This window comes from Chrysochloris asiatica, unplaced genomic scaffold (genome assembly GCF_000296735.1).
Source record: "Chrysochloris asiatica unplaced genomic scaffold, ChrAsi1.0 scaffold00454, whole genome shotgun sequence".
Lineage (NCBI taxonomy): Eukaryota > Metazoa > Chordata > Mammalia > Afrosoricida > Chrysochloridae > Chrysochloris > Chrysochloris asiatica.
This window is the reverse complement of record NW_006408972.1, coordinates 182,112-196,857: the sequence shown is the minus strand read 5'-3', so window position 1 is coordinate 196,857 and position 14,746 is coordinate 182,112. Positions and strand designations below refer to the sequence as shown.

Sequence of the window (14,746 nt, the reverse complement as noted above, 5' to 3'; positions counted from 1 at the left end):
TCCAAATCTGGCTCCGTTTCCCAGCAGGTGCACAGCACAACCCCCCAAATGCCAAGGAATGGCTCACCCTTCCCCAGGAGGAAAGGCCGGGAGCTGGCCCACCGTGAGGTAGATGATGGGTAGAAAGGGTGATTCTGCCGTGGGCCTCTAACACACATGAGGGACCTGCTGTGGGCCTCGCTGTCAGACTGTTGAAAATGTTCTTGGTTTGCCTGTGTGCGACCTCACTTTCAATTTTCTCATGATGTAAATTATGGGGGGTTGGGGAGGTGGAAAGGAGAGCTTTGACATTGGTCTAATTTATGAACTTTTTATCATTTCTTTGGTATGTATAATTTTTTCTTAACCTTTAAATAAAATATTTTTTATGGGTGTCCTGTGGGATTTGTTACACAGACAAAATGAATCAGAATTGACTTTCTGGTAGCTGATTTATCAGTCAGATGTTTACCTGTGCTTTATTGACAACGCAAAGTCTTTCTACTGTGTGGATCATGACAAGCTACAGAGAATGGCAACACTGCAGAGACTGAGTGAGTATTCCAGAACACTTAATGATGCTCATGTAGAATCTGTATATAGACCAAGAGGCAGTTATCTGAACAGAACACTGAATGATTTAAAGGTAGGATCTGTGCACAAGGTTTGTATTCTCTCACCATATTTATTCAGTCTGTATGCTGAGCAAATAATTCGAGAAGCTGGTATGAAGAATGTATCATCAGGATTGGAGGAAGAATCATTGCAAATCTGTAATACGCAGACAACACAACTTTACTTGCTGAAAGCAAAGCGGGCTTAAAATTCTTACTGATGAAGATCAAAGACCACAGCCGTCAATGTGGGTTACTCCTCAATGTAAAGAAAACAGAAATCTTCACCACTAGATCAGTAAGTAAGTAACATGATAAATGAAGAAAAGGATGAAGTTAAAAGACTTCATTTTGCTTGGATCCACTATCAATACTCATGGAAGCAGCAGTCAAAAAATCAGAGCATATTGCATTAGGCACATCTGCTGCATAAGACCCCTTTAAAGTGTTCAAGGGCAGCGATGCCAGTTTGAGGAGTAAGGTGTACCTGAAGCAAATCAGGGTCTTTTCAATAAAATCATAAGCATATGAAAATTGGATAGTGAATGAGGAAGACCCTAGTATTATTGATGCATTTGAATTATGGTGTTGAAGAAGACTGTAGAACAAACAAACCTGTGTTGGGAAAAGTACAGTCAGGATGGTGATACTTTGTCTCTCATAGTTCGGACATATGGGAGATATTGGGAGAGACCAGTCCCTGGAGAAGGACATCGTGCTTGGTAAAGTGGAGGGTTAGTGAAAATGAGGGAGACCCCGAGGAGATGGATTGGCACAGTGGCAGCAGCAGTGGGCTCAAGCTATTGTGAGGATGATGGAGGACCAGGTGGTGTTTGGTTCTGTTATGTATAGGGTCACTGTGAGTCGGAACCAACTCGATGGCATCTTAACAACAACAGCATAGGAGTGCCGAGGAGCTTTGGGTAGGCTTGAACCACTGACTTTGTGGTTAAAAGTCCAGTGCTTATCCTGAAGCACCACAGATTTCTCCTAAGGTTGACTTTGAGATGTGTTCACATGAAACATGAAATAGACGCATTATGACACACAAAGTCCCTGCAAGTGGCTCCCCAGTGATGACCTGCTTCAGTCAGCCCTGAGCCACACAGACAGGGACCACGAGGGGCAAGAAGACGAGGCAGAGTGTCTACAGTCTGTCATTTGAGTCACCAGCTGGCTTCCTGGACCCAGAGAACATTGGGGGCCTTGTGATCCATCTTCATGGAGAATGGCCGGAGTCATGCCACGTGTCTTAAAAGGCTGGGTCATAGAAGACCATACAGCCTCTGATTGCCCCCAGCCAACCATTGGGATCTTCAGTGGTTGTAACCTAATCGACGGATTTACTGTACCGGGCAGGTCGCTGTAGAAGAGCTCTTCAAGGTGTTGAAGAGCAAAGATGTCGGTGTGAGGACCTCGGTGCACCTGACCCAATCCACAATATTCTCAATCACCTTATGCACGTGCAAGTTGATCAATGAATATGGGAGACCAAAGAAGAATCCATGCCTTTGAATCATGATGTTGGCAAAGAATAGTACAAAAAGACACTTGAGACTCAATTACACGGCGAGGCAAAATTTACTTCTGCAGAAGGGTGCGTGCGTGTTGCTGCACAGGAACAGGACAGCGAGCACACCGAGTGGACAGTCCACTTGGGTTAATAATCCCTGACACAATTCTGAAGGCTGTGTCACATCCCATTGGCAGGGCTTCAACTGCGCAATCTTTTCCCTTACCCGGTTGGCTAATTCAAATTTCTAAGGTGTACATTCTTACTTCAGCAAGTAGCACATAGTAAAAGAAAGGTCATACAGTCCCTTCTCCAGGAAGTAGTAAAAAGTAAGATCATAAAGTCCCGACTTTCAGGAAGGAAAAAAAAAAAAGGTCACCTGAATACAATGAAAAGGAATATAATAATTTTGCAGAAAAGACACTCAACCCCACATTGTGAAGTTTGAGCCCATTGCTCCTGCCACTGTGAGACTCTATCTCGGGCTTCCTGCTCATTTTCACCCACCTTCCACTTTAACAAGCATGATGTCTTCCTTCAGGGACTGTTCCCTCCTGATAATATGTCCCAAGTATGAGAGACGAAGTCTCACCACCCCAGCGAGATGAGTTGACACAGTGGCAGCAAGTATGGGCTCAAAACATAGCGAACGTGAGGATGACACAGGCCCCTCTAGTGTCTGTTCTGTTGTGCTCAGGGTCTCTTATGAATAGGAAGCAACTGGATGTCACCTAACAACAACCTGATGACCAAATGTAGACTGCCAGGCTTTTCTTCTGCAGCGTCATTGGGTGGATTCACTGAGCCACTCTGGGCTGGAGCTTCTGTCTGGTGACTCCTCGATTAAGTCTTAAAAAGGGCAGAGAAAACCAAGAGAAGTGACACAGATGAGGGAGACTCAGCATGAGGTCACGGTGTGTAAAGATTCCAGCCACATGACTTGATTACAGAATGTGGGGAACCGAGGCAATCGTCACTTCACCATTGCTGCAGGTGGGACTACGAAGGTAAGAAACAGACCGTGGTTGGAACATACACACTATACTGCAGCTTAGAAAGCTTAGGAAGGATTGTTCTAGGGGTCTCCAGTCACCTTGGGCAAGGTCTGACTCTTGACCGTGTAGCCCTGGTGCCCCAATTTCCACCAAGGGTATCCCCAGACAAGGTCTGAGGACAAAGCTGCCCCTCCCTAAGCTGGTAAGTCATCGAGACCCTGCATAGGGTTTCCAATACTAAAAATTCACGGGAGCAGACAGCCTCATTTCTCTCATGGAGCAGTGTGGGTTGGAACCTCTGGCCTTATTAGCAGCCCAATGCCTGACCCACAGCACCACCAGGGCTTCTGAACTGGCTAAATCCCAGACCAAATTCATTACCATCGAGGCAATTCCCACCCACAGTGACCCTCATTGCTCCCTGGGTTTTCCTAATGCTGTAAATCTCTGCAGGGGTAGGCACACTCATCTTTCTCCCTTGAAGCATCTGGTTGGTTTGAACTGGCAATCTTGGGGTTAGAAGCCTAGTATGTAACCCACTACATCATCAGGACTCTCTGGGCTGGGCTTGTTACACACCCTGCTGGAAGGGAAAGCTTTCTCACATTGGTTAGTGGTCAGAAACTCAGTGGAGACCGACGACGTCAAGACTCGAAATGCAGTTGGGCCTCCCTCTGTAAACCGTTTGTTGCTGTTAGCTGTAGAGTTGCTTCCAACTCAGGACACCTTATGCACAACAGGGTGAAACGGCCCTGTGCCATCCTCACAATTAATTACACTTGAGCCCACTGCTGCTTTTCACTGTGCCAATCCTTCTTGTTGGGGGGTCTCCCTCTTTTTCACTGACCCTCCACTTTAGCAAGTATGATGCCCTCCTCCAGGACTGGTCCCTTCTGATAAGATGTCCAGAGTGTGAGAGAGAAAGTCTCACTGTCCTGGCATCTGAGGAGCACTCTGGCTATACTTTTTCTAACACACATTTGTTGTTTCTTGTAGCAGTTCATGGTATTTGAAATGCTCTTCTCCAACACCGTAACTCAAATGCGTCAATACTTGGGCTGTGCTCGTCCTTAATCACTGTCCAACTTTCACATGCACATGAGACGATTGAAAATACCATGGCTTGAGCCAGGCGCACCTCAGTCCTCAAATTGACATCCTTGCTCTTCAACACTCGGAGGAGGTCTCATGCAGCAGATTTGCCTACTGCCTTCTGCAAACCAAGTGCTTAGAATTTAAGTCCTAATTCAGCCCCTCCTTTGATCATGCATTTTATTACACATCCTTTGATCACACGTAGGTTGATGTGCTTTCTTCTGTACAGACTGGTCTCCCACAGATGGCTGCTTGTTTTAGGACAGGCCTTTAAGACCCCAGATGCTGTCCTCTCTGACAGTCAGGCACCATCTTAACTCCTTCACTCTGCTTGACAATAGTACCCAGATCTTCAGAGATCACCTCACGAAGATAAGGATCAAGTGGGGCCACATTGTGAGAGCTACTCATCCTTGATTAAACCTTAAGGTGAGAGCCCACGTCCATTCACAGAATATGTGTTGGGTGTGAATATATATATATATGTGGTTCACTTCATGGGTGGCATATTCACTTGAGAAATGTCTTGGTAAGTAGCCTCCATATTACAGTTGATAATCCTAGTAATAGCAGCATCGTCGGCCTTGTTCTCCAGCTGCCCCATCTTGGGGTGCTCTTTCATAATACTCAGATGCGGTACACACAAAGACCACGTGTACAGCTCTTGTCAACAATCCCAGCTGAGCTGGACTTCTGATGTCTCCTAGTCCAGGTACCAGAATGAGAGAGACAGCCTTCCGATGAACCCATCCCCAGGCATGTATACCATTCTTAGCCATTCATGTCTTTCCAGATAAGTCCCTAAAGACTGTGGAGCAGAGAAAAGCAATTCTTTGATGTGCCGCCTCCAAATCCTAACCCACAGGGTCATGAGCCTGCCGAAATGGTGTTAGCTTCAAACTGTTAGCTGCCACCACATTCGGGGTAGTTTATTATAGAACGGTGATGTGAGGTTGGCACAGGGCTGGCCAGTGTTTCGTTCTATTGTGCATAAAGTCGCTTTGAGTCTATACTGACAGCTAACAACAGCAACATTATGTAGCAATAAGTAATTGGCAGCTGCCAACTGAGTTACCCATCTGACATCTTTGCTCAGGGAGAGTTGCCTGGTGGAAGGTTGATTATGCCAGGCTTCTCCCATCATGCCCCTGGATGGCACAAATAATCAAGCGCTTGGTTACTAACCAAAAGGTTGGTAGTTCGAACCCACCCAGAGACATTCTAGAAGAAAGACGTGGCGATCTACTTGCGAAAGACCCACTGTCGAAAATTCTAGGGAATGTAGTTCTGTTTGCACACAAAGTTGCCATGGGTTGGAATCAACTTGAAAGCAACTGTTTTGTTTCCCCCTCATCATGTAGAGAACAGAAGCTTGTTCTAACTGGATTAGATATATGTTCTGAGACTAGTTTTTGCTTTTCCTGCCCCCAATTCTTTGGTCAGCATCACTGTTTAGGCCCTTAATGGACTGTGTCATTGTTGGGATAATCTTCCTCCCAACAGTGCTCCGGATTCCAGAATTTCCCAGCAAAAAACTCCACCAATCCCCAGCACCTAGAATCCACCCAGGTCCCAGGTCTTAGTGCTTCTCAAACTACCTGGGTAGAAGAATGACATAGAAGGAAAAACTAGGAAGCTCTGCATGCAAAGTCTCTAGTTATTAATATTACATCCATGCTAAGTTTTAGTTTTGATAACTGTACCATGGTTTTGCCCACCCCCATCTGCCAGTTTGTCGTACTGTGGTCGGTTTGCATGTTGCTGTGATGCTGGAAGCGATGCCACCAGTATTTCAGATTCCAGCAGAGTTGCCCATCGTGGACAGGTTTCGGCGCACAGACTCTGACAGACTAGGAAGAAAGGCCTGGTGATCTACTTATGAAAAGTAGCCACTGAAAACCCGATGGGTCCAACAGACTAGTGTCCCTAATACTGAGATGAGACAGGCGATCAGTTCTCACGTTGGGATGCAAGTGGCATCGATCTGTTCCGAATGAGAGGATCAGAGCCCACCATTCCAGATGCCTGTATCTGCCCACCACTGAGTATGGCTGAGTTATATGAGGGCAAGTCAAATAATATTGCTACTAAGTCATATAAACTTTTGTTAAACAAAATTATCAAAATGTGAAGCTATCTAACCAACACCTCCTCCATCTAAGACTATATATTTCTGGAGATAGAATTTACAACTCTCTAGCCCTTCATTAAGAATCTTGCACTCTTCAATTTATACCCTGTTAAAATGAAATTGTGTCATCCTCAAGGGACTCCAATTGTGTTCCTTTTCAATGTTCTTTGAGCCTGGGAAACAAAAAGAAGTCTCAAGGGGCAAGAGCAGGGCTGTAGAGTGGATGAGATAAGGTTTCTGTATACAATTCTCCTAGGACAATCCTTGCTACTCTTAAAGAATGAGCAGGTGCATTGTTGTGATGGGGGGAAAAATCCCTTGGAACGACCTTTCTGGTTTTTTTTTTCTCATCAATGCAGTTTTCAGTTTTCAGAAAACTTAATAATAAGCCCATGATCATCCTATGTCCTTTGAGAAAATCATTCAAGATGACCCCTTTGAAAGAATCTGTCATAACCTTCTGAGCTAACCTTGAATCGAACTGGCCCAGCAGATCCCCTTGGAAGCTACTAATTTTATTGGATCCTTTTTTTACTTGAAGGCACCCTGAGGAGATTAAGGCAAGTGCATTACCGAGAGAACTTGTCTGCAGGCATTCACTGCTCTTAGACACATTTTAAAGCATGTTTTGCTTGGAATAAACTCATGCCTGTATGAACTGGAACCCTCTTAGCAAGACTTTTTGACTTGTTCTCATACACAAGGTAGTCAAGAGTTGGAGCTGAATCAGGGGCAGCTAACAATAACAAAAGCTGCTACAGCAGATATGTACATCTTGAAACTGTGTGGTTTAGCACAGGTTCCAAGTTAAGCAGAGCATGTCTGCTTCCTCACTCTTTGCAGACTGACAGAGAGGGCCTGCTCTCTTTAGCCCACCCCACCCCACCCCACCCACCAGCTCCTAATCCCAGGGATGTTATTAAGTGCCTTGAGTCCCACACATAGTGACAGAGCAGCTAGCTGTTGGAGGGTTTGAACCACCGACCTTGCGGTTGGTAGTGCAGGGCTTATCCTATAGCGTCACACCAGACTCCACTCCCAGGTATGTTGTTATTAAGTGCCGTCAAGCCATTCCGACTCATCGACCTTGTATAGAGTTTCCAAGGAGCGGCTGATGAGCTTGAACTGCCAAACTTGGTGGTTCAAGCTGACCTTGCAGTCCAGCGCATTAACCAGGACTCCATACTCCCAACTCCCAGGTATGGTGTTGTTGTTGTTACGTGCCATCGAGTCGATTCCCACCCATAGCGACCCTGTATAGGGTTTCCAAGGAGCAGCTGGTAAGCTCGAACCACCGACCTTGCAGTTCAAACAACTTTGCAGTATGACGGATACAGCGCCACACCAGGGCTCTCTACCCTCAACCCCCAGGTTGTTGTTAAGTGCCGTCGAGTCTGTTCCGACCCATAGCGACCCTGTACAGGGTTTCCGAGGGTGTAAATCTTTATGGGAGTAGAAAGCCTCATCTTTCTCCCGTGGAACAGCTGGTAGTTTCGAACCGCGTACCTTAAGGTTCGCAGGCGGATTCGTAACCACTACGCTACAAAATCCCGCCTCCACAATCCCTCACTCTTCCTGGAGGACTCGGGGCTTCCACAGAGCCCCCTGCTGGCAGCTAGCTCTTAGGGCGCCCCCTCCTCCGTCTCCCAACAGGGTTTGACTTCCTTCAGGGCCAAGCCTCACCTTTGATGCTCCCCATCTCCCAGTGAGCTGGAAAAGATGAAATACTGATCCATGAAGGGTGTCCCATTTGAACGCTAGCTCACCGTCCGTTAAGGACGCTCCAGCGCTCAGCACAGCCTGCAAACGATTGTCTTAGAGCTGTGTGTTGTGTGTTTATGAAAGGAATGAAGGAATTGCAAGACGATCCCCACGTGGACTCCATCCGACCCTAGGGCGCCCCCACCCTCCCCAGTCAGAACCGGCTAGGACTTTGCTGGACTCAGTGCAAAATGAAAACGTGGGACTCTGTTAAACAAATGACTAGGCATTTCAAGACGGCACCCGCAAAGTACTAAACCGAATGTTTTCTGGGGGCAGGGTCCCGGGTGGGGGACAGGTGGCACCCATGCGGCCACTCTGCCTTCGCTGACGTTCACACTAACACGGGCGCTCTCCCAGCCCCCAACTCCACCTGCCCCACCTCCGTTCCCGCAGCTCCTCTCAGCCACACCCAATCTCAGACTACAAGTAGATAGGCAGGCAGACAGGCAGGCTGACAGACAGACAAACCGATAGACAGGCAGGTGGGCGGGTTGACAGAGGCACAGGAGCTCTGGGGCCCCAGACCCCACCGCAGACGCTGGATAACCCTGCCCTGCGGACCTGAGCTCCGCCCCGCGCCCCTCTCTCGCTCACCGGGGGTCCCTTGTTGCACCACCTGGAGCCCGGAGGCGGCGGATGACCCCTCTGCTGTCCAAGGGGGCGAGGGAGGGACGGTCCCCGTGAGAGCTAAGCAGTTGCGGGCAGAGGTGCGGAGGGCGGGCCGAGGGCAGGTGGCGGACAGGGCTGCCAGGGTCCGGGGGCCAGCGAGTGGGGTCCGGAGTGGACTGGCTTGCGCTACCCCTACAAGCACACGGAGGGGTTGCTTAGGAGCCGGGGCACCGAGGGGGCAGGCCGAGGGGGCGTGCAGGCGTCGGAGACGGGAAAGGACGACGACATCCGGGCGAGGACAGCCACCCCGGCTCTGAAGATGCCCGAGGACCGGGGGGCGCTGGAGAGTCCCCGGGAGGGGGGCCTGTCAGGGCCCATGGAGTCACCAGGGTCTCCGGGACTCCGTCGGGGCTCCGTGCGCGCCAGCGTCCCGCAGAAGCTGGCCGAGGCGCTGAGCAGCCAGTATGGGCTGAACGTGTTTGTGGCCGGGCTGCTGCTGCTGCTGGCTTGGGCCGTGCACGCGGCGGGCGTGGGCAAGCTCGCCCTACTCTGCGTTCTCACCGCGCTCATGCTGTTGCAGCTGCTCTGGATGCTCTGGTACATGGGCCGCAGCGCAGCGCAGCGCCGCCTCATCAGCCCCAAGGATACGCACGCCGGCGCGCGCTGGCTCCGCGGTAAGTCCCGGCCAGTGCGCCCAGCCCGCACGCTGCTAGCCCGTTCCCTGCAACCTGGCCTATTGCCACTTTGTACTGTAGTCTTTTCTGCCGCTCCTTCCTTCCTTCCTTCCTTCCTTCCTTCCTTCCTTCCTTCCTTCCTTCCTTCCTTCCTCCCTCCCTCCCTCCCTCTCTCCCTCCCTCTCTCCCTGCCTCCCTCCTTCCCTCCCTGCCTCTCTTCCTCCCTTCCTCCCTGCCGTGCTCTCTCTCCCTCCCTCTCTTTCCTCCTTCCCTCCTTCCTTCTTTTCCTTTACCTTTCTCTCTGCTTTCTGCCCTACATTCCGCCTTTAGAACTGTTTTTAGTTGCTGTAAGTTGATTTTGCCCCATGGCCGCCCCATGCATGCAGAGTAGAACTGCTCCATAAGAGTTTTCAAAGCTAGGACCTTTCCAAAGCAGATCTCCAAGTCCGTCTTCTAAGGGGCGTCAGCGTGAGTTTGAACTGCCAATCTTTAGACTGGTAGTTGAGTTTAACCATATGCCCACGGCCTCTGTTAGAAGTGTTGTTGTTAGGTGTCCTCCAGTTGGTTCTGACTCAGTGATCCCATGCACAACAGGAAGAAACACTTCCCAGTCCTGCGCCCTCCTATGTTTGAGCCCATTGTTGTAGCCACTGGGTCATCCCATCTTGTTGAAGGTCCCTCCTGACAAGTTCCCAGTGGCTCCATTAGACCTGCTGTGTTCAGTCGAGCCAGTTCCGACTCACAGTGACCCGGTATGGGGTTTCCAAGGCATAAATCTTTGCACAAGCAGAAAGCCTCATCTTTCTCCCTTGGAGCACTTGCTGGATTCGAACTGGGGACCTTGTGGTTAGCAGCCCAACTCATAACCCACGACCTGAACAGGGCTCTTTTCCATCAGAACCACAGATACAGAAGCCTGTTCACATCTTTCCTGGGCTTAAATCCCAGCTATAGCACCATTGGTCCAGGGATGAAGGCAATAGGCTACATCCTGGTATTCAAGGATGGCTAATATCCGACCCCAGGTAGCCTCTCTCTGTTTGTTCCCTCCTTGTCCCCATTCTGTGCTCCAGCCATTCTATCAAAGGCTTTCTCTTCCCATCACAATAGTTGACGACTCCCACGTCTTTGCATATACTGGTCTCTCCTCTGGAATGCCTTTCCCATCCTCCCACCTGCCCTTCTGTTTTCCCAAACCCCTCCCTATTGTGTGCCAACCACACCCCTCTAATCTTCATTGAGCCCCTGTTGTTCTTATTGATATGTCTGTCCCCTCCATCATCCTGGGGAAACTGAGACCCTGGGGCCATGTGACATTTCTTAGTGCAAAGCTACCACAGGGTCTGTGGTAAGGTGGGTGCTAACAGATGCAGTGAGATGGATGAAGTAATGAAGGCGTGCATGCATGCATGCCGGGGCCATAGGAGATGGCACAACTTGCTGGATACTCAAACACATTGATTACAAGATGGTCACCATACTCCCCTCCCCTCCTCCACCTTTGCAGGGGAGAACTACTTGAAGCACGTCAGAGGAGGTACTGGGGATTCTAGTTGGCAAGGAAGTAACTGTAGGAAACCAGACACAACATACATCTGCCCTCAAATTCACATGTTAGATTTGAATTTAAATCTTAGAGAATTTACATTGTCAAGTTCCTTGCAAATTACTTTTATCTTCCCAAACCCTAGGAGAGCCTTTTCATAGGATCCCATGACAGTCAGTCTGGTGGAAGGTATGGAGGGTGTGGGAAGGTAAGGGGTGTCCACATACACTGATTCTGCTTCCCACAGACCCTTCAAAGTTCTGGTCCAGATTTTTTTTTCCGTCCGGTGGGTCACCACGGCAGCGGTCTGTTTCTGCCATGCTCTGATAGAAGCCTTGTCATCCGATTGAGACTTGGGCTTTCTCAGGTTCAGGGACGGTGTCTAGATAATGGGAAACACCTCCAGGGTGGCTCACATTCTAGCTCGGAACATGGCTAATTTCAGGACGGTTATGGTATAGGGTTGTTCAGAGTCAGAATCCACTTTGTAGCAACAGATTTTTATTTTTGGTAGGGCTTTGTGGAGGGTGGTATGAAGCCATTAGAGGGTTCTGACCGGAGGAGGGATGGATGTGCATTGAAGGCAGGAAGGGGATGGGGTAAAAGTGGGGGTGATGATTGGGGGTGAAGGATTGAGAAGTGGGTGGCAGAGCAGACAGGACTTGCTGAGGCACTGGATGGGTTAGATGGGGGACATGAGAGAAAGAGTGGGGTCGCGGAGGACTCCTGGGATAGGGGCTGAGTCTGGGAGGGCAGTGGTGCCGTTTCCCAAGATGGAGAAGAAGGAAGTGTAGGTGGGGATGCAGAGCCAAGATTTCTCTTGTGGATGTGACCATTTGAGATTTCTATTAGACACTCTAAGGAGACCTGGTGGTACAGTGGCTTAAGTATTGGGCTGCTAGCCACAGTTCAAATCCCCCAAGGGATAAAGACAAGGCTATCTGCTCTCATAAAGATTTAGAGTCTTAGAAACCCTAAAGGATAGTTCTACTTTGTCCTATAGGTGGTTGTGAGTCAGAATGTATTTGACGGCACTGGGCTTTGGGATATTAAAGACTCAAGTAGAGTGGGAATAAATGAGAGATGGGGAGAGGGATGGAGGGGAGTGAGAAAGAGAGAAATGGGAAGAGAGAGAGGGAGGGAGAGAAAAAGAGCAAGCGAGTGAGTGAATAAAGACAATAGTAGATAGTCAAGAAATGGTGGTGGTTTACCCACTGGTAATCAGTCATGGTCAAGTCCATTTCTCCTTATGGCGACTCCATGCATGTCAGAGTAGAACTTTGCTCCACTGCGTTTCAAAGGCTAATTTTTTGGGTAGAGTGCCAGACCTTTCTTCTGAGGTGCATCTGGGTGGACCTGAGCTTTTTGGGTAAGCAGCAGAGTATGTTAACGGTTTGTACCACCCAGGCAGGACTGCTGGTGGTGGGCTAGATGCTCAATAAATGTCTCCCATAAGAACAAGGCCACTCAAGCAAGATGCTGTGGGTGATGGGGATGGTGCTGGCCAAGGAGGCCTTAGGGACATGTCTCAACATTAAGAACCCACCCAGTAAACACCACCACTGTTATTGTCATCATTACTACAACTTTGTGTTAGTAATTTTCTTATGGGTTTGAGAAGGGGTTGTTGTTAGGTGCCCTTAAGTTGGTTCCGACTCATAGCGACCCCACGTCCAACAGCCCAAAGCATTGTCTGGTCCTTAAAACTATTGTCATGTTTCAGCCTACTGTTGCAGTCCACCTCACAGAGGGTCTTCTTTTTCACTGACCTTCTACTTTACCAAGTATGATGTCCTTCTCAGGGTCTGGTCCTTCCTCACCATTGTTGTTTCTAAGCAACTTTCTCGCTGTACTTCTTCCAAGACACTTTTGTTTGTTCTACTGGCAGTCCATGGTACTTTCAACATTCTTTGTCCAGCACCAGAATTCAAATGCAGCGACTCTTCTACCATCTTCCTTTATTCGTTGTCCAGCTTTCACATGCATATGAAGCAATTGAAAATACCATGGCTTGGGTCAGGCACACCTTAGTCCTGAAACTGACATCTTTGCTCTTGAACACTTTAAAGAGGTCTTTTGCAGCAGACATGCCCAATGCAATATGCCGTTTGATTTCTTGACTGCTGCTTCCATGGGTGTTGGTAATGGATCCAAGTAAAATGAAGTCTTTGACAACTTCATTCTTTCTGCTGAAATTGTCATGGGAAAGAGTAGGGGGTGGGGAATCTACCATGATCAATTCAGTCTTTTGACAAAATAAAAACAAGAGCCTGGTAATTAATGAGGAGAAACAGGTCTTTCACTAGTTTTGCTTATTCATCTTGTCATTTTTCTGAGTCCCAGTGTCCTCATCAGGAAACTTAAGAACCCCAGCCTGACAATGACAAGCAAAGGCATTTGCAAAGCACACTCACCTGTTTCAGTTCATCAAAGAAGCAGAACGCAATGGTTTCGAAAGAACGCTGGAACTGGGTGCTAAGGGGAAGAGGTTTCGGTCACACCTGGACTGAGGTTTCCTGGAATCAGAGCTGGGAAGACAGGTGTGACTCAGGCGCTGACCCTGGAAACAGTCTTTGTAGCCTGGTGCAGAGGTTTTCCAGAGGAGCTTTTGGAGTGGTGGGGTGGGCCATCAGGCACATGGTGATGAGGAACTGGTTTCTTCCACCTACGAGATGTGAGTAAATGAAGACTGACTCTTAGAAACAAAATATAGTGCTTTACTTTTAGATTATGTAGTAATGGCAGATCATTAACCCATCTCCTCATTCCCTAAAGGTTCCTAGCAACAAATGAATTGTGCTTGACTGCTAGCTAACTTAAGGTTGCTGATTCAAACTCACCCGGTGGCACCATGGAAGAAAGATCAGGCAATCTGTTTCTATGGGACAGCTTTACTCTGCAACTCCTGGTGTCACTACGAGTCACAATTGGATCAGTGACAATCAATTTGGGTTTGGTTCTTTTGTTACGTAATCCCCCATCCCACAAACCAAACGCACTTCCACTGGGTGGATTCTGACTCACAGTGACCCTATAGGACACAGGTGATCTGCTCCGCAGGGTCTCTGAAGGTTACTTTTTATAGGAGAAGAAAGCCTCATCTTTCTCCCTTGGAGAAGCTGTGGGTTTGAACCTTCAGCCTTGTGGTTAACAGTCCAATGCTTAACCCACTGCACCACCAGGGCTAATTTGCTAAATAAAGGGAGCAATTTAATCTACTAGTAGGGCCAGTAGCCTGGTTACCTCAAACTGCCCAGTGTGCACAGTGACGAGGATGCTGTCAGTGAATCCGCTATGTTCCCTCATTAATTACCAGGGTCCTGTTTCTGTTCTTCCACAAGATTGAAGTGGTACTGGTGGGTTTTTCCCTTGCTTCTTTCTGTCCCTTTCCAGACCGGGAAATGTGTCACTAACACAATGTTAAGGGAATGATGATGATCAGAATAATAATTTCCTTTGTTGAATGTGCTAGAAATGCCAGACCGTACACGCATTGTCCACATTAATTGTCGTAGAAATTCTTTTTGTGTGAATTGTTGTTGCTAAATGCTGTTGAGTCGATTCTGACTCATAGTGACCCTGTATAGGGTTTTCAAGGAGCAGCTGGTGAGCTTGAACCACCAACCTTGCAGTTCAAATAACTTTGCAGTCAGGCGCATTAACCCACAGCGCTACACCAGGACTCCTTTTGTGTGAATAATCCCTTCTAAATTTGTTTTTATGAGTTCAGATGATTATAAAGATTTTTTTTTTAAAGTGAGGTGCCATCTACTTGACTATTCATCCATCCATCCACTAATCCACCCACCCACCCACCCATCCATCC

At 48.3% G+C, this 14,746-nt stretch overlaps 1 protein-coding gene across 1 annotated transcript in view; it reads left to right on the top strand.

Moving 5' to 3' along the window:
• Positions 1 to 3,057: 3,057 nt before the first annotated feature.
• The window catches only part of LOC102823829 (otopetrin-1-like), a 47,260-nt gene continuing 35,571 nt past the window's right edge, over positions 3,058 to 14,746 (top strand). Inside the window, exons 1-3 of the mRNA XM_006877284.1 lie at positions 3,058 to 3,113; positions 8,627 to 8,798; positions 8,900 to 9,374. Coding sequence (XP_006877346.1) covers positions 3,058 to 3,113; positions 8,627 to 8,798; positions 8,900 to 9,374 — 703 coding nt within the window. The remainder of the gene's footprint in view (positions 3,114 to 8,626; positions 8,799 to 8,899; positions 9,375 to 14,746) is intronic.